Consider the following 19986-nt stretch of genomic DNA (forward strand, 5'->3'; position numbering starts at 1 on the left):
AAGTTAATCCGCTCATTCCGATGTTATTTTATTCTCCACAAAACAGTTTAAAAAGAAACAAATCGGAAACTCACGTTTTGGGAATCGTGTGCTGCGAATGCCAATACGAGCTCTGAAATCCTTCAAAATGTCGAGAACGCGTACTGCGTACAAACTTTAATGTCGCATGGTAAACATGTATCTATTTTCTAGGGCAATTTGGGGATCTACAGTTTTCATTATTCTCGAAGATCGTGTTTTCTGGTCGGTTTGGGAATTTATATTTGTGTTTGGCCAACTATTACACACCTTCTGTACCCGGAAGTAACCTTTTTAATATTATTATTTATTGGTCAACCGTTATATTATTATATTTAACTCATTACATTATTATCCTGTCGAGGCAGGAGACAGCAGATCGGAGAAGAGAAAAGTTATCGATAGTCGAGGACACGATTGTATGTACCGTGTAAAGACGAATATCTAGCCTTGTCCTTGACATAGCTTACTAGTGGTACTACTAGTTTGACAACTTTCTTCCCAACCAAATGTTCAGAATGGCTACACGCAGCGAGAGTTTGGTACCACCTAAGGTGGATGACAATTTTATTTGCTCGATTTGTCTGGAAGTATACCGCAAACCTGTCACAATTACATGTGGACACACGTTAGTATAACATTTTTAAATTTCACACTTGCATACCCGTATCTTAAAAATACTTAATTAGAGGTTGTTATCCCTGTGAAATTATTTTGATATGGCATTGTGTTTACTCATCACAAATGGATAATCTACCAGTCAAAGCCCTGTATAGAAAGCCTTTTTCTCTCAGTTATTGTTTGCCTTTACCTGTTTGCACATTTTGTAATGATCTAAAACTTTTAGGTGAGAACGTTACATTTCTGATATTCAAAACATACAATTTATACCATACTTCCTGGTCATAAGTAAAGGTGGGCGTATACCCGAGAACCACCTTATAAAATGAAATTATGCCACCATTGTACCTCAACATTATTGATGTGCACAATGTCACAAGTGATTTTGGTACTTCAGTTGTCTGTATCATGATTATTTTTTTTTGTACAGGTTCTGTCGAGAATGTCTAAAACCATGCATAGCGACTGCAGCACCACAGTGCCCAGTCTGCAGGGCAGCATTTGATTGTAAAGGGAAAGTGAGAAATAATGAAGTAGACCGCAGGATGTCGTCTACTCAAACTACTTGTAAAGGCTGTGGAACAGTAGTATGTACATTTTTGTGTCACCTTACAGTCCATTTAGCTAGCTGAGGCTAGCTTAGCTTGCTTTCAAAACTCACATGTTTTCCTGCTTTAAGGACAATTTTTTTTTTTTTTAAAAGATGTGATTTTAAACAATTATTCTTTTAATTCTGGTTTAAATTTACCTTTGGATACCAAAACAAAATGGCCATTCAACCAAATGGACAAAAAATATCAGTTGAGGAAATGGTTTTCAAGGAAACATTGACTCTTCAGAAAAAAGATGGCTTCTATATTTATTACTGTCAGTAACTATTTTAATTGTCTTTCTCAGATGATGTATTCTAAACTAAGGTCCCATAATTCTACCTGTGTTAAAGTGAAGGATTCCCCCAATATAAAATTTAGTCCAGTAGCTGAGACGTCCCAACAGATTCCTAAGTAAGTATACTTTTGTCATTTATTTATATCAAGTCTGTAGCTATACCATACATATGGTATACTGTAAAAACCCTGTTAATAATCTGTAGTAACAATAATTACTTTTTGAAAAGTGAGATTTAATAGGGTACAAATGTTTTTTTTTTTGTGCATTAATTAATAGAATCATTCAAAAAATATTAACCTTTTTTTGCCTGAATAACAATAGACACCAACAGATGTAATATTTGCCATCATGGTATCTAGCAGTTTTAAATGAGAATTCATGCACACACATGTTTTGTTCCAATTTGTAGAAAATACCCAGATCTGCCAAAAAATAAAATTTTGACATTCTAATTACGCCCAAATAGACATTCATAAAACTAGGTACTCTTGTTTTCATTTCATTGTTGAATTAATTTAGATGCAACAGAAATGTAAAGCTTCGTAACGGAGAACTTAGTCAATCTGTGGGGCTTGTACTGGCTCGGCGTCAAGCAGTTATCCAATCAAAGAAGTTATCCACCCATCAGGTCACTCGTGGCATTTGTATATGGTTGTGATGAACTTCCATCCTTTCAACAACATGGTGTCAAAGTCATCAATGCTGAGCAATGTTTTCTAATTATGTCTGTTTTGATGTAATGTTATGATATATATTCATTGTTTTACTAGTAAAGCAATTTTTTGCCACATACCTGTATTTATGTTTATGCATGTCATGAGGAAAATTTTGTTTGAACACCGTGAATAAATAATTTACAATCTATCATATATTATGCAGAAATGTGTACCATTTCATAAATGTCATCTTTATATTGTACTTGGAATGGTGTGCATGATGCGCCATATTTGCTCTCATAGTAGGGCATTAGTTGATGTAAATGAGGTGTATCTATGGTCAAAATAATTCATATTTTAATGATGCAGTATCCAGTAAAAACATTTTTGGTTTATGCATGCTTTTCAGAACTGTGTTTTTAATACAGCAAATACAATATATATTCTTTAAAATCACCATATCTACATGAAAGGTTGATTATATAGGGTTCTCTCCAGCTTGGTGGCAAAATTCTTTGTTTATATCCCTGCGGACAACTAGTGTGTTAATTTATAAAATACCTAATTTGCATATCATAAATCTACCACTTTGCCAAACTAGATGAGAATGTCTATAATACACCCTCATGATGTATGCTTTCCATTTTATCCAGCGATCTTCCTAACCGATCAACATTTGCATGTCCGATCTGTCATTTAAAGAATTTTGATTCAGCATCACTGGTCAAGCATTGTAACGATGAACACGCTAATGTTCTATCATCAGTGGTAAGTTATAAACTTGTATTGTGTATGGCATATTATTAGGACGAGACTAGTACAAAATGTGGAAAATTTTAAAATATTTCAAATTATGCTTCAATTTTAATAGAGCAAAATTATCCCTCGAATAAAAGAACTAGTGAATGAAAAGACGGGAACTTGCAACTGTCTTTGTGATTTTGTCGTAACGTAAACCCCTATACGAGCAGTGATTCCAATCCATAAAGGTTGTATCATATGCCGTATAATTTCCATACAAAATAATGCAATTGTTGTGAGGCACTGGTTCATTTATGTCAGCACAGTTACTTTTTTAGTAACCGTGAAGTCAGTTATTAATGTTATTTCTACAATTTATTCAAACATTCCAGTTTGATTTCTGTGTGTTTTGATACTACAACATCAACAAGACACGCCAGCTTTCTAACATTCAGTTGCTATTATCTAACTCTTTTGAACCAGATGTGTAATCACTCAAATGCATATTAATTTGAGTTTGAATCAAAAATATGTTTTTCCAAATATGATCAAACAGAGCCAGGAATGATTTTGCAAATTATAGCACGGTTCTCATAGCGTTACAAGGCCTGGCAATACAAGGTATATGGTAAACCACACTAACTCTTGCTTCACAAATAATTAATTTTTTTAATTCAATAAAATTCTCACTGAAAAATGCCATAATTTATAGTAAAATGGACTCACAAATGACTATAGGCTACTGATATCAAATCTGATTTACACATCCATGTTTTACTTTATATTATCATAGGTATGTCCGATCTGTGCCTCAATGCCATGGGGTGATTCAAATTTAAGAAGTTCCAATTTTATCAGCCATCTTAACTTAAGACATAAGTTTGAGTATGAGACATATGTGGTAAGTGAAATATCAGAAGCATTTCTATTTCCTTTTTTTTTGACGTCCATTCATCATATTATTTTTGGGATGATTTTGTAAAATCCTTTTCTACAATATTTTTTAGCACAGTTCATGATAAGGACTGTGGTTTTATCCAGTATAATAGTTTAAAATTAACTCATTGGTTATCATTTTGCAGGGTATTTAAATAAAGAATTTTGCCACCAACCCATCCAGTAGTTGACTACTACTATAAAATGTACCCTATATATTATGTAAACACAGCATGCAGTCCACCGCTTCAAGAATCTAACATTACCGGTAATTTTTTGGGGAATGATATATACCCAATTATTTCAAAAAAGACAAAAAGACAATTCCTGATTCTTGAACTGTTAATCCAATCGACTTCTTGTTATAACCGCAAGTCCAATTGCTTTGATATTACATAATATAGGTACTACATGTGGACCTCTCTCAGATTTGTTCATTTTGTAATGATATCTTTAATTCTCTAATATTGGTGAATATTTTTGTCATTTTTGGTAAATGTAATATTTTCGACTTCTTGTTAAAAAACGCAAGTCCAATTGCTTTGATATTACATATATAGGTACTACATGTGGACCTCTCTCAGATTTGTTCATTTCATGATGATATCTTCAATTCTCTAATTTTGGTGAATATTTTTGTCATTTTTGGTAAATGTAATATTTTCGACTTCTTGTTAAAAACCGCAAGTTCGATTGCTTTGATATTATGTATATAGGCACTACATGTGGACCTATCTCAGATTTATTCATTTCGTGATGATATCTTCAATTCTCTAATTTTGGTGAATATTTTTGTCATTTTTGGTAAAAAGTGATATTTTCGATTTCTTGTTAAAAATCGCAAGTCAGATTGCGTTGTTATTACATATATAGGTACTACCTTTGGACCTCTCTCAGATTTGTTCATTTTGTGATGATATCTTCAATTATCTAATTTTTGACTCCCGTGTGCGAAGCACAAAAGGGAGTCTTTGCAGTTACCCTGTCTGTATGTATGTCTGTATGTATGTCACTTTTTTTGTTCCATCGTTATCTCAAAAACCACTAATCAAATTTTGGTGAAACTTAGTACATAGATGCTCTGGGATAATACGCAGAGTTGATTAGGTTTTGGTAAAAATTCATGAATATTAATTACTTAATTTGCATGATAATTAGCTGATTTTTAGCTGTTCCATGACTGTTCCACTGATATCTGAAGAACCACTCATTGGATTTTGATGAAACTTGGCACATGGATGCTCTGAACTAGTGCGCAGATTTGATTAGTTTTGGGTAAAAATCTATGAATATTAATTACCTAATTTGCATAATAATTAACTGATTTTAAGCTGTTCGATGACTGTTCCACTGATATTTGAAGAACCACTCATTGGATTTCGATGAAACTTGGCACATGGATACTCTGAACTAATGCGCAGATTTGATTAGTTTTTGGTAAAAACCTGTTTATATTAATTACCTAATTTGCATAATGATTAATCAATTTCCGGCTTTGAATTCCACTGATATTTCAAGTACTAATCATCACATTTTAATTAAACTTACATAGATAGACCTGATAGTTTTTAGGGTAATATCAGTACATATTAATTACCTAATTTGCATAATTAATTAATTTTCATCTTTTGATATTTCGAGTAGTAATGATCACGTTTCAATGAAATTTGGTACATAGTTACTTGAGGACTGTGCAGACCCCTAATCAGTTTTTGGGTAAATATTTGTGCATATTAATCACCTTATTAGCATAATTAGTTAATTTTTAGCTTTTCACCTGATACAAATGTATCTCAGGTACTAATCATCACATTTCAATGAGACTTGCGACATAGCTCTTCTAGGACTATGCAGAGATCTGATTAATTTGGGGATAAATAATTGTGCATATTAATTACCTAATTTGCATAATTAGTTAATTTTTTGCTGTTTTATGGCTGTTGCACTATCTAAAAAAACACTCATTGGATTTTAATGAAACTTTTAAAGAGTACCCATCACATTTCAATGAACCTAGGACTATACACCATATTAGTTTTTGGTAAATATTTATGCTTCTTAACCACCTAATTAACATAATTAATTAATACTGATATCTCAAGTATTGATCATCACATTTGAATAAAACTTGGTACATAAATGCTCTAGGACAATAGACAGCCTGATTAATTTTGGGTTAAAATCTGTTTATATTAATTATCTAATTAGCATAATAATTAATAATTTGTTGGTTCTAATCACATTTCAATGAAACTTGGTACATTGTGCAGACCTTATTAGTTTTACACTTAAATCTGTTCATATTAGTTACCTTATTTGTATAATTAGTTTTCTGCGTTTCCATCAATATCTCAAGTATAAGTAATTTTGAATTAATTTTTAATGTGTCTCCAATACTCTCAGCACACAGGAGTTCTTTCTAAGCTTTCTTTGATAATGATTATTTTTGGCATTATCAGTAAATAGTAATATTTTCAAATTCTTGTTGAAAACAGTAAGTCTGATTGCTTTGATACTATACATATTGTTCATTTTCTAATGATATTTTTGATTAATTGAAATGTGCATTGCTAACAGCAGAGCTATCTCAGTCGTCAGGCTGCTCGTTATATTTTTGTCCTACTCTTGCCCATTTTTACGCATACGCAAATAGAATTACAGTGCTTCTGTCAGAAATTGTGTCATAATAATTCATTATTGTACATTGTACTTGCAATATATCTGTAATTATTAACAATAAATAAAACAAACATTTATTTACATTCCTAGGATTATGAAGAAGATGATGATGAAATGTTACAGGCTGCACTGAAGGCTTCACTACAAGAATCATCCTAGTAATGATCTCAAGTCTATTGAATGTTTCATAAAACTTAAAATACAACCACCTCGTATGTGTAGAAGTAGTAACAATGTACTCTTTATTTTCATGTATTTGTTAGTTCATGGGAAACCATATCTAACACGATCCTTCTCCTATGAAATGAATGTATTGTTGCAAACATCTAAATGCACATGCAAATTAAATGCATAGTTACACCAATGATAAGTGTTTGAATTGGTTATAAAAAACCACCATCTTGTTTCCGTCAAGTGCAGGCTTGCTTCAGTATTCCAATATCTTGGGATTTGTTGCCAAACAAACTAAATTTGTCATTTCATAATTACAATAGTTAGTGGGAGGTGCTTTGCAAAAAGTAGATTAATAGAAAGATCAATTGTTAACTGTATTGACCATTTTGTATGTTATATTAATGATCATAAACTGTTGATGTTACTGATTATGAAATACCATCATGATCACAAATCAAGTATAGAGTTCAGTGTTTATATGTACACGCAAGTTTGTGTAGATACATCACCTTCAATTACTAGCAGAATAATTGGTGACTTGAAAAGTATTTTAATTATGTAAAAATTTGAAGTTATTTGTACTTTGAGTCATATAACAAAGTCAATAATTGAAATAATTTCATTGACCTTACAATTACAAGCATTAGTTTCCAGCAATTTATTTACAATTACTGATACTGTAATTTGTCAACAAAATAATGTAATGTATTCATGACAATAAATGTTATCCAATTCTCAACTGTGTTTTCTTAAACAGCTTTTTTCCTTTTTTGGCAAAACTTGAAGTTCTCAAATCAACACACTGAATGCCTTGCTGGATAAAATTTCTGCCCTTACTGAAATGTGACAAAAACATGAAAACATTGCATGATTTCAGAACAATTGTCGCTGTATTCCTAGATATCCTTAATTTCTTGCAAAACTAACCTATAAAACCAGACAATTTTACTGCATTCTGCTAACAAGTTCTGTTGTTTGCCTACCAAGTTCCTGCCTATTACTTTTTTAACTAGCTGTTTATTTAAACAACATTCTTTATTGTATTATTTTCAAGATCCCAATAAGGATACAAAATCAATAAAGTTACTTACTTTACTATTACAACTTTCCCACCTTCACTCTCCTTTTTAGACTACTGTGAAATCAGTATTAGAATCCGCAACTTCTATTGAAATGGTACAATGCAGCAGAGAGGATGCGGCTTCTATTAGAGCACCTACACGTACGAGAAATGATGAATTTTTGGGCCTCATTGTTCAAAAATAATGGGTGCGGCTTCTAATACAGATTTTATGGTATATCCTGCTTCTCAAATTCATTTTTGCCCTCAAGCAATATTTACCACACTCTCAATCCCCCAGGCCACTTTTTTGCCTTTTTGTGGTTTATCTTTCCCGTTAAGAGTTAACTTTCTTGCTTTATCTGAAAGGCTGCTGGGAGGGTAACCCAGTTTTCCAATAAACTTGTTTTGCTTTTCAGTCCATGTTTTGTCTTCCTGCCTATACTGGTACAACTTTGTTGTATTGATATGTACTTCCAATTTAAACTTGTTTTGCTTACTCAATTACTTCACGATGCATTTCCCACACTTTGCATTGAATGCTCCTGTCTTCTCTGTCCTCACAGACTATGTTATCATATTCCAAATTCTATCATCTCCTTATAAATATTTTGCCTTTCCATTCAAAACCTTTCATGACTACAGGCCTTCCCATGCTTTCCTCTGCAACAAGTAACTTGCTAGACTTCCCAGACAATTTAGTTGCCTTTAAAGAAAATTTGTATTTCATTGTTTTTTTGTATTATACACATCTCTATTTGGTTTACTCATACGCTTTCATAATCCATTGTTTTGCTTTCCCAAACAAAATCTTGATCGTTTGGTTTTCATGTAAAACGGTGATGCCAATATTATATTAGCTTTATTTATATTTATTATATTTTTCGGATGGAAATAAATATGAAAAATAATAAACTCTAATGAAATCAAAATAATTCACATAAAATATCGGTAACCCCAATATTTATTGTATGATCTTCCTGTCGTAAAATATATTCGTACTGATCAATAATCACCACTTCTATTTTTTATAATGCTTCTGAATTACCACAATGCATCATTCCATTTGTTCCTTCCTGTATGTGAGTGTTGTCAATCTTCCTCCTCGAAATAACGGTGATGGAATATAAGCTCTGATCACTGTGTTCAGAATAAATATGTTAATGATAAAGAAGGCAATGCCAGCTAAGAAGATAGAGATGAATGTATTGTACCCTTCCATTTCCAGATAAAATGCTGGCAGCAACCACAAAGCCTAGAAGACAATGATATAATCTAGGAATTAGAAAAATTAATTTTTAAATCACGAGTCAAATATTCCTGGCCATATGAATTTCATGAGAACAGTAATTGCTACGATCTAATCAATGAACCGGTCACAGGTAGCATAGGGGTTGTCGCATCAGACTCATGATCGGTAGACCCAAGTTCAAATCCTACCTTAGGCTGAACATCAAAAGGGTCAACGCCTACCCTGGGCGAGTGTGCCACAGACTCAATGGGAAGGCCAATTCCACTGGCCGAAATTCATTCACTAATGCGACTTTGGGGGAACCTTGGTTAAGGTCCTCAGGTGCTTGTGTTCGACCAAGATAGCGCATTAAATTGCCATTTAGGATAGGATAGGATAGGACATAGCTGTATCCTGCCTCACCTTGCATCGCAACTATCTTTTGTATGCTGCCCTCAAATGTAATTGTTTGAAACATAGCAGGATTACATTATACTTCCCGATTTCACTTTGATCATAAAATAGTATTCAACTCACTGTTGATGACTTACTTTCGATAATATTGTTTATTTTCACACCTTAAAATGACTCACGAGCATCTATGGCGGACTCGCAGTAACACAGAGGCGATGAACTGGAACCAAGTCTAGTCATATCAGAATATGCTGAATACAAATGTACACATTGACGTATGACAAAAAATTATTTATAAGTCTCACCTGGCCAAAGAACCATGATGCAATCAACATTAGAGCTGTGCGAATCTTCATCTGAAGTGTTGGTATTACCAAAGGCAATAAACATAGATACCACAGAAAATACTGCATATGAAACAAATGTGTAAATATGAAATATGCAATCAATATTGTTTATAAAAACATATCTAGAAAATAAAAATTCCCAACAGTATATAAAGCAAATCTGATCAAAATTTATTCTGAAGTTTTTTAAATATTGCTCATTTTCATCTTCAATTACTGTTGGCAGTTCACATATACCTTTTGTAACTTCAGTCAAAAATCTTGGTGTTACATTAGACAGCAGTCTCAACATGTCAGAAATGTGTGTAAGGCGGCATACATTCAGCTAAGACAAATAAGTTTGATTCGCCATTATTTGACCCCTGATGCTACCAAGACATTTGTACTCTCTTGTCTAGATTATTGTAATAGTCTACTGGTCGGCTGTCCTCTCACTATCACAAACAAACTACAACGTGTTCAAAACGCAGCTGCCCGGTTAATTTGTAAATCAAAGAAATCGGATCTTGTCAGTCCACTCCTAAAATCACTGCACTGGTTACCAATTACATCTTTTATACATTATAAAGTTGGAACTATTTGTTACGATTCCATAGCTGCCACCGGTCCATCATACATATCACAACTACTTCAACTATATACTTATATATACATGCGATTCAACCAAAACATATAGTGAACGCACATTTGCTTATATTGGCCCCGCTACCTGGAACAATCTACCATATCATGTCCGCCACTCAAGTTCTCATGACTCTTTTTGTAATAGGTTGAAGACTCACCTATTTGATTTGAATTGAAATTTACTTTTTTGTTATGTGCTTAGAGCTAATTTAGGTTAAGCGCAATATAAATACTCTTTATTATTATTATTATTATTACAGACATAATAATATGCAAGATACCCCCAATATGCAAATAGGCATAGACATGGCCCTAAAGCTAATCATCTCTGCACACTATCCCAAGGTACCTAATTACTTAATTTACTGTAATGTACTTAATTTGATCAAAATTTACTAGGAAGTTTTTGACATTTTGCTTACACAGGCTGAAATGAGATACTAGTAATACATATACAAATTAGCTACTTAATATGCATGGACTTGGCCCCAAAACTAATCGTGTCACCCCAAGGTACCTTAAAACCAAATTTGATCAAAATTCTCTTTGAAGTTTGCTGAAACAGGCTGAAATGAAATAATTAATAAGCAAATTAGCTACTTATTATGCATGTACATGGTCCCTAAACTAATCATTTTTGCATGCGTAATACTCCAATGTACTAAAATTGTAACAATTTCAGTTTTCAAGATTTTTGCTAACTCAGACAGACAGACATACTAAACCAAACCAAACCAAGCTTTGCACACATGGGAGCTAACAATAAACAGGAATACAATCAAGAAGACTGGTGAAAGTGCATATAGAACAATCTGCAGGCTATATTTGGACAGGATTCAAGGGTCAAGTGAATGAATGAATGAATGAAATTTATTTTATCAAAAAAACAACGGTAAAGGTAGAAGTTGCACAGGTAGTAAATGCATATAAATAAATAAATAAATAAATAAATAAATAAATAAATAATTAAATAAATAAATAAACAAATAAATAAATAACGAATTCTACTTAGATAACTTTTCTTTTTTTTGGTGGGGATTACAGATGTAGTTCATCAGAACTAGTAGAGTCCGTAACCCCTGTATATATAATTTCATAGTTTAATCACACAAATCTCCAAATAAAGAAAGAAAGAGAAAAAATATTACAAATCAAATTTTTACGAGATAGTTTTTTAATTTTGCTTTAAATATACGTCTCTTAGTGATGGTTTTAAATGCATCAGGCAAAGAGTTCCAATGTTTTGTTGCAGAGTATTTAAGACTGTGTTGGTTGAGTGTAAGATTCAGTTTTGGAGTATAGTAGTTCAAGCTACATGCTAAACGGGTTTGATAATTATGGGACAAATGATCCAAATAGTTGTAAATATCATGTACAAAATATTTATTGCCGAGATCAAAGACAAATAAACAGGTTTGTAACTTGCAGAGTGAAAAAATGTCTAGTATTCTTAGTTTTTTGAAAAGAGGAGCAGCATGGGAATACGAATCAGAGAAAGTGATGAGGCGTACTATTTTTTTCTGTAAGAGATATATTGGTTGCAGTAGAGTAGCATATGTATTACCCCAGATTTCCAGGCAATATGTAATGTGTTGTAGAATTAAGGAATTGTATAAGAGAATTAGGATATTCCTAGGTACAAAATGACGTAGTTGTGAAATTAATCCAATTTTTGGTGCCATAACTTTGCAAATTTTATCAATGTGGGCTTTCCATGACATATTCTGGTCAATGGAGACGCCAAGGTAATTGACAACATATACGCCCTCTATCGGTGACCCGTTAATTTCCAGGCTGCCCTCAGTAGTGACCGATCGTTGTGGTGTTTAAATTATCATGTAATTTGTTTTTTCAAAATTAATAGTAAGTTTGTAAGCACTGCACCATTCACGAACCCTTTGAAAATCATTATCAATTTCTGAGAGATTGATTTTATTGTTTTGAATAAATTTAAATAGGTTAGTATCATCTGCAAATAGGCGAAAATGAAAGGAATTGGTAGAGTTGGCTATATCATTAATATATAATAAAAATAAGATTGGGCCTAGAATCGACCCTTGCGGAACCCTGCAGGTAATAGGTCGTGGCAAAGATGAAGTGTTTTCAATACATACAAATTGTTGGCGATTACAAAAGTAGTTTTTAAACCATAATAGAGGAAGACCTCTAATACCATAGTGTTCTAGTTTGCAGCACAGTATTTCATGATTAATGGTGTCAAAGGCTTTTTTGAGATCAATAAAAATACCAAAGGTGATATGGCAGAGGTCCAGTTTGTCAGCTATGTCGGACACCAGGTCAGCCAAGGCAAGTTTTGTACTGTGTTTTTTACAGAAGCCAAATTGAGTATCAATGAGTATGGATTGATTCGAATACTTTGCTAAAAATAGGTAGAATGGATATTGGGCGGTAGTTGTTGACATCATTTGCGGAACCTTTTTTATAAATGGGAATGACCTTCGCTATTTTAAGAGCATTAGGAAATATACCTTGGCGAATTGAACAATTGATAATGTGGGCAAGGGGGTGAGAAATGATATGGCTAGCATGCTAGACAATTTTAGGGGGGACACCATCATGTCCTACTGATTTCCCAGGATCTAGGGCAGTGATTTCATTGAATATATCGCTCTCATTCACAGGACGAAAATAAAAAGAGTCACGATAATTGCCAGTTAAATATTCAGTAAAGTCACCCGGGGCAGTAATGTTATCCCCGAGTTTTGATCCGATATTGGTGAAAAAATGGTTAAACTCTTCAACAATATCTGTTGTTTCTGTCAGGATTTTTTCACAGGGCAACTGACTAAATGAATTTAAAGTACGTGGTGATGTTTTAGTTGATTTATTTAAAATATTATTTATTACTCGCCAAGTTGTGTTAGTATTGCCATGCGCGGACTTGAATTTATTTGAATAATAGCGTTTCTTTGCTGACTTGAGGAGTTTAGTCAAAAGGTTTCTATATGTTCTATATTTCGTTTGCTTTTCAAAGTTGCCAGGATTTTTTTTCATCTTGGCAAATAATTTGTGGTTGGCTTGAACTGATTTAATTATACCTTTTGACAACCATGCTTTAGATGGATGTTTTAATTTCCTTTTGTTTAATTTGACCTGCAAATGCTTACACAAAACCGTATAAAATAAGTCATAAAATGTATTATATGCATCACTAGGGTCGGAGTGATCATACACTGGCTGCCAAGATATCTCGTTCAAGTCTGCAATAAACATGGATTGGTTGTAATTAGTATAGTCATACTTCAAGACCGTATCCTCTTTTTTAAAAGCGTGCTGACAATTTTTAAAATTACAATAAGGGGAAAATGGTCGCTAATATCTGTGTGAATGCATTCGTAAGAACGTGATCAATTGCAGTACTAGAAGTATCAGTGACCCTAGTAGGTGTGCTGATAATTTGGAAAAAATTGTACGAATTGAGAATAGTGTTGTAGTGAGTGGCAGGTGGGGAATCAACAGACGTGTCAATGTTCACGTCGCCAAGTATAATAGAATCAATAGCCTTGGCTGACAACTGGTGTAGACATAGCTCTAAACTGTCAAAATATTCATGATATGGAGTGTTAGGTTTACGGTACTTATGATAATCTTTTTGTTGTTTATGTGGGTTTCCACAAAGATCGATTCACAGTGCATAATTTTGAATGTGTTAATACGGGTAAAAGTCAAGGATTCGTGAAAATACAGTGCTACGTCTCCGCCTTTTGAAATGTCACGGTTACATGTAATTAAATTATAAGATGATAAATTATATTGAGAGCAGTTAGAGTTTGTATTCAGCCATGTTTCGGTCAGGCCAAGAAAAAGAAAATTATGTTTTATGACACTCAAAAAAGCAATAAGTTCCTCAAAATGTTTAGATAAAGATCTGATATTAAAATGAATTAAATTATGCGAGAAATTTGAAAAGATAGAATGTGAATTGAATTGGTCAACTGAGTAAGAATTACAGTTATACTTAACGATGGCATTGTCATTTTGTGTATCCATAATAGTTCAGGTTGTGACTTAAACGTTTATTATATTTATGTGTATTAGCAGTCGGCGGTGATAACATCAGTCGACGGTTGTTGAATACGTTCAATATCTTTAAGTGATGTTATCCTTAGAGCACTAGTTCCCTCACATCGTCGTACATAAATCTTACTGCCGACTGTCCATATAAACTTCCATCCACACTGTTTTCTGACCACGTTCGCATTGTGAAAGAGGTGTTTGTTGGCAGCTGTTAGGTTCTCGTTGATATAAACGGTATTTGTTGTAATGCGGTCTATATTCATGTCCTTTGATGATTTATTTAATAGGTGCTGGTCGTGGGCCTGTTTTTGCTGGTAAGCGATGGCTTACGTCAATGTCGTCAGAGTCCGCGACTTGCACAACCAACTTATCTGTATCTTCATTTGGCTGTTGCTGGATGCCATGTATCTCCAGATTGTTGCGCCTTGTGTATTGTTGTAATTCTTGTAATTCAGTAGTGGCTGAACCTAAGTTGGTTTGTACTGTTTCGAGTTTGGCTTTTAACTCATGATTTTCTTTAACAATTTCCTCCATGCGTGCCTTGTACTCTTCAAAAAAATTGTCGATGTAATCAACGGATTTCTGTAATTCACTAACCTTCCTTTTCAATGATGGTATATGGTCGGTTTTACGGCCAAGAGCCTCCAGGGTAGGTATGATGTCTTTAAGCTGGTGTTGGTGTCCTTCATCGGCCATCTTGGGTGATCCAGTACAGGCATCTTTCGGAAAACGCTTCAACTCACATTTCCTACAAAGTTCAAGGTCTCCTTGGCCAAGACAGACGCTTCTAGTTGTGCCACAGTCATTGCATTTCATTTCCAGGCTTCAAAGTAGTTAGAGTGTATACTAATGAAGTGAAATCAGAAGTTTTCAGGAGCTGCAAAAAAACCGTGTCACTCTATCGCTATACACAACACTGCCATCAGTTCAACAGTGTGAACAATATTCTCGGAATATATAATTACCTAGTTTGCTGATTGAAATTAGTTGTGTTAATTAGAAAAATTTATTTATTTATCTCAAAAAATATGTACATTCTTTGTAAATATACTGTTTACTTTTAGAGAGAATATTTTTCTGTCAGTATTACTACCAATATGTATTAGTGCTATATGACTGCATGATTTTTTAAAATAGTGCAACATTTTTTTTATGATTGAAGCCTGTTGAATTATCAATACCGGTAACTGAATGGGTTTACTGATAACAAAAATCAAATTTCAATAAATATTTAGAAAATTCACAATTTAACACTGAACATTTTTAAATGATGTCATTGCAACCTGTGCTCATTGATTGGCTGGTTGGAATCAACTGTCATTGGAGTTTATAAATATTCATACAAATGAAGAGAAGGGATTTGATTTGTTGACAGTGATTTTATTATCGGAGTCATTAAGAATACCTACCTGAGAAGTGCACACTTTGTTAAAAGTAACAAATATGAAAGTATGAACAAAACAGCAGAATGGAATGTCTTCATAATATTTCAAAGATGCCACCACAAGCAGAATTAACTGTGGGAGAAAACTAAGAATTCCCAGAAATGACGAAATGTCCAACTGTGCAGTCAAATATAACATGTAGAAGTATACAGAGAAGTTATGACGAATATCTTTTCTAGTGATGTGGTACAGATAGGTTTCTTGTATAGCTTTGAATCCATACCTGTCAAGTAAAGAAAATAACAAGCCATGCATGGCACAGTCCCTGTTAGTTATCAAATTTAAGATGTATAATTTTGTTTACAGTAATATAGCGGGAATATAAACATGTCAGGAATATGAATATGATGATTGTTTAACATTTAAATGATTAACATTTGTATCTGAGAGTATTGAGAGATATTGCTCTGGAACAGCATTATTTAAATACATGTATAATGAAATGTGAACATAGTCAGTCAAAGCATGTCAGAGATATGGCTCTAGAAGCCCTTTCATTAAAACAAAATGGCTACTAGTCAGCCATTCTGAATCTGATCTAAAAAACTAGCAGCCTGTCGGCTGAGATTGCTCCGCTGTTAGCAATGCACATTGCAATTAAAGAACAGAAGATATCATTCGGAAATGAACAATATGTATAGTATTAAAGCAATCAGACTTTTTATAACTTTTTATCAAAAATATTAATTAAAATTAGATAATTTAAGAACAAAATCATCACGAAATGAACAAATCGGAGAGAGGTCTACCTGTATGCCAATGTAGTATATATAATATCAAAGCAATTAGATTTGCGGACGAAGTCGTACGGAAAAAATAACGTGCATCAGGAACCCGTAATGTGTAATGTATGTGTAATGTAATGTATGTACCAAGTTTGAACAAAATCCATCCAGAAATGCTTGATATTTGATGTTTTTTAACACAAAAATGGCCACCATTCAGCCATTTTTAATAGGATCGTCAAACCAATATATGTGTATATCTATGACATGATGTATAATGAATATTTAAAATTTGAACATAATCAGTCACAGCAAGTCAGAGATATGGCACTACTAGTAGAACCACATTTATTAGAACACAATGGCCACCAGTCGGCCATTTTGAATCTTATCTGAAAACAAAATGATGTGCATCAAGGTCCTATAATGTCCAACGTATATACCAAGTTTGAACAAAATCCATCGTGTAAACAGCCAAGAAATGCTTGATTTTGGTGATTTTTAGAACAAAAATTGCTGCCATTTAGCCATCTTGAATCATACAGTGAAACAAATTAATGTGTATATGTATAATATCATGTATGATGTATGTATGAAGTTTGATTGTGATTGGTGAATGGTCCAGGCAATTCTAAGATACAGGTCCGGCCAGACGCACGCACGCATGGAGGTCATAACATAAGTCCCCGTTTTCGGACTGCGTTCGAACGGGGACTAACAAATTACATGTAACACAAAAGATACATCTGTTTAGGTCAATCATTCAGGGAAAACAATAATCTGCCAAATAACAAGTAATTTATTTTAGTCGGTAACATGTGGCATAAATTACGTTTTGGTTTCTATTTGATACATATCTTTTTTGATGATGCAATAAATATTCAAAATGAAAACATTCCAAAGTCACACACATTTGTATTTAAGACACTGAGAATTGTAGTAACTTCATTGCAAAACTTACTGCACGGCAATGCTGACATCTAATGTTTGTTGACCGAAGCACGGTTACTAGTAATCATGACCGAAGTTTGACCCCAAGTCACGCACTGAACTGGCACGTTACCTTATCAATCTTTTTCTTCCATGCTCCGCGCATTGATCTTGTAAAATTGTTATTATTTTCGACAGTGCTGTAATTACGCAAACTTGTATATTTCAAGATTGTTTAGTGCACTGCTTTTCTAATTACTCAAATTTGTTCACAATATTGTACTGGCTCTAAAATTTCAACATAGTAATATATCGCTTTCATAACAATTACGCAAATTCAATTTATTTAATATTGGACACAGTTCAAGTTGCGTTCATGAACGATACAAAGTGGTATAGATTTAAAGAGTTTTTCTAAATTTATTAATAATAGTTACCGGTAATACTCAAACTGTATCATTAAAACCACCAATTTTGACCACTCCTGTGCCAGTGGTCAGTGTTTGGGCGAGCGACTGGTCTTATCAATAAGCGAGCGAGAGGAATAAAACAAGAAATATTGCGGTAGTTTTCTGGTCGAAAATACAGTGTGGTCAGAAATTAAGTGATAAGTGGTTGATTCAAAAGTGGTAAGTTGGGCGAAATGAGTACTGTTCAAGTGATGTTAGCATATTTCTAATTTAGTTTTAACTTGTACAATATTTATTTACTCGCTGTTTACTATAGCTAGAACGCTGTATGTGTCTTCACTTTCAGGTTAGTTTTTTTGCTACAACAACATGAATTTTCATTTGGGATTTTTAGAAACTTAAAATGAACCATTATGGCATTCATATGCACAACATCTCACATTTCACACTTTTAAATTGTCAGTAAACAAGGTCATTCATAGAAGCACTTCTATGCGATTGTCGTACTACATGTAGAATGAATTGGTTCAATTATCAGTATTCACTAGAGGCGAAATAACACCATGCAAAGTGGATGTTTGAAGCCTACTTCACTGCCTGTTTTATGCTCGATATTTAGGGCGTTTTGCAACACATACAAGTTGTTTTAATCTCCAGGATTCATTCATAGATCTCAAATATCCCCTTTAAGTATTTTCAGTATGAGATCATATTTCACTGTGTCTTATAATAAACAATACTGGGTACAGTACTTACCAATAGTATGCTAGCCATGTTGAAATTACAAAGGTTAACACTGAGACAAACACAAACTGCAATCGAAATTTGTTTGGCCAAAAAATCTTCATTAGAAAGTTCTGATGGTTAGTTCTTTTTTTCCTTTTATTGTCAGTTTCTATTTTTTGTGTTTCCATATTAAAATCTCCATTAAGAATAAAATACATTGGAATAGCATATGTGACTGGATATATCTTCACATGCACCGAGAGGGCATAGCAGAACGCTGATGTCTTAGTCTTTTTCACCATCAAACAGTAAATTGTGAGTAACACTAAGGCAGACATGATGGACTCGGCATTTCCACGACTGGAAACAGTCATAGGCAGTGGATTGAATAACCATATGAGTGATGAAATATGCGCTGTGTCATGGCGACATTTCCGCAATGTCAGTATACAGTATATGAGATAACCAGTGATGACATCACAGAGGATGAAGACAACTTTTCCAAATGATGAAGACAGGTAGATATTCGGAGTCAGTAACCATGCCAACAATGGTGTGTATCTGTATGTGGCTCGTTCATATGGGGATTCACCCTATTTATATAAGTAAAGCAAATAAAATACTCTTCAATATTAGTCATAATTCTCTGGGAAACAAGATATATTTTCTGACAGTATTGAACACCTGTTCATTCAGTTTTAGGTCTACACATGAAATAAAAGAACAGATTTTCAAAATAAAGGTTGTGAGTACAACATCGCTGTGAAATGTCTAAATAAATGGAATACATGTATATATTAGGGCAGTATCAAAGTTGACTCGTCTGTAATATGACTCCAGCAATTATATATTTCAACTTTGGGGGCGTGGTCATTTTATACAAGTTTAAGAGGATGTATGTGTTTTCTTTTCAAAATATTTTGATTATTGCGTACCTGTGTCACATAACGTGCAGCATCAGTAAATACGTGGTAATCAACATCGGTGTATTTCACTTGCATCGTACGATCTTGCCACTCTCCATACAACAGCAAAACAAGCCGGGTGAGAACTGCTGCACAAACGGAATGTTTTACCGCCCACATATTGTAAAAAACCTACAATGAAGCGCTGAACAATTCGTAAAATAGTGGGTTCGGTAAAACGGTTGGTGATCGTGCATCAATACAAAGTAGGTTTTACGCAATCATGTTGTTAAGCTGAAACCTAGTGAAAACATGTATTTTAATATGATGGGCGCCATTTTGAAAAAAACTTTGTTGTGATTGGTCAGTGACGACCTCGTCTAACTTAAAATCTCGTGACATGCGAGAGTTTGCA

The 19986-nt window shown here is 33.6% G+C and overlaps 2 protein-coding genes across 3 annotated transcripts; one reads left to right on the forward strand and one right to left on the reverse strand.

The window, feature by feature from the left end:
- Positions 1 to 102: 102 nt before the first annotated feature.
- Positions 103 to 7455, forward strand: LOC100376527 (E3 ubiquitin-protein ligase RNF166-like). 2 transcript variants are annotated; one of them, XM_002737114.4, is made up of 7 exons: positions 103 to 169; positions 387 to 646; positions 1070 to 1226; positions 1537 to 1643; positions 2840 to 2954; positions 3721 to 3828; positions 6633 to 7455. In XM_002737114.4, the coding sequence occupies exons 2-7, from the start codon at positions 528 to 530 to the stop codon at positions 6699 to 6701; spliced, it is 675 nt and encodes a 224-aa protein (XP_002737160.2). In that variant the 5' UTR covers positions 103 to 169; positions 387 to 527; the 3' UTR covers positions 6702 to 7455. The 2 variants fall into 2 exon arrangements, with proteins under 2 accessions (XP_002737160.2, XP_085356065.1); XM_085499939.1 differs by having other exon boundaries at positions 114 to 646.
- A 1256-nt stretch (positions 7456 to 8711) lies between these two features.
- Positions 8712 to 19931, reverse strand: LOC100377954 (GPI alpha-1,4-mannosyltransferase I, catalytic subunit-like). The gene is made up of 5 exons (XM_085499937.1): positions 19602 to 19931; positions 18697 to 19259; positions 15840 to 16098; positions 9727 to 9828; positions 8712 to 9031 (listed from the first exon to the last, which is right to left on the reverse strand). Exons 1-5 carry the CDS (start codon positions 19749 to 19751, stop codon positions 8834 to 8836), a joined length of 1272 nt encoding a protein of 423 aa, XP_085356063.1. The 5' UTR covers positions 19752 to 19931; the 3' UTR covers positions 8712 to 8833.
- Positions 19932 to 19986: the final 55 nt, after the last annotated feature.

The sequence above is a fragment of the Saccoglossus kowalevskii genome, chromosome 6 (genome assembly GCF_978046115.1).
Source record: "Saccoglossus kowalevskii chromosome 6, keSacKowa6.1, whole genome shotgun sequence".
NCBI classification, from domain to species: Eukaryota; Metazoa; Hemichordata; class Enteropneusta; family Harrimaniidae; genus Saccoglossus; species Saccoglossus kowalevskii.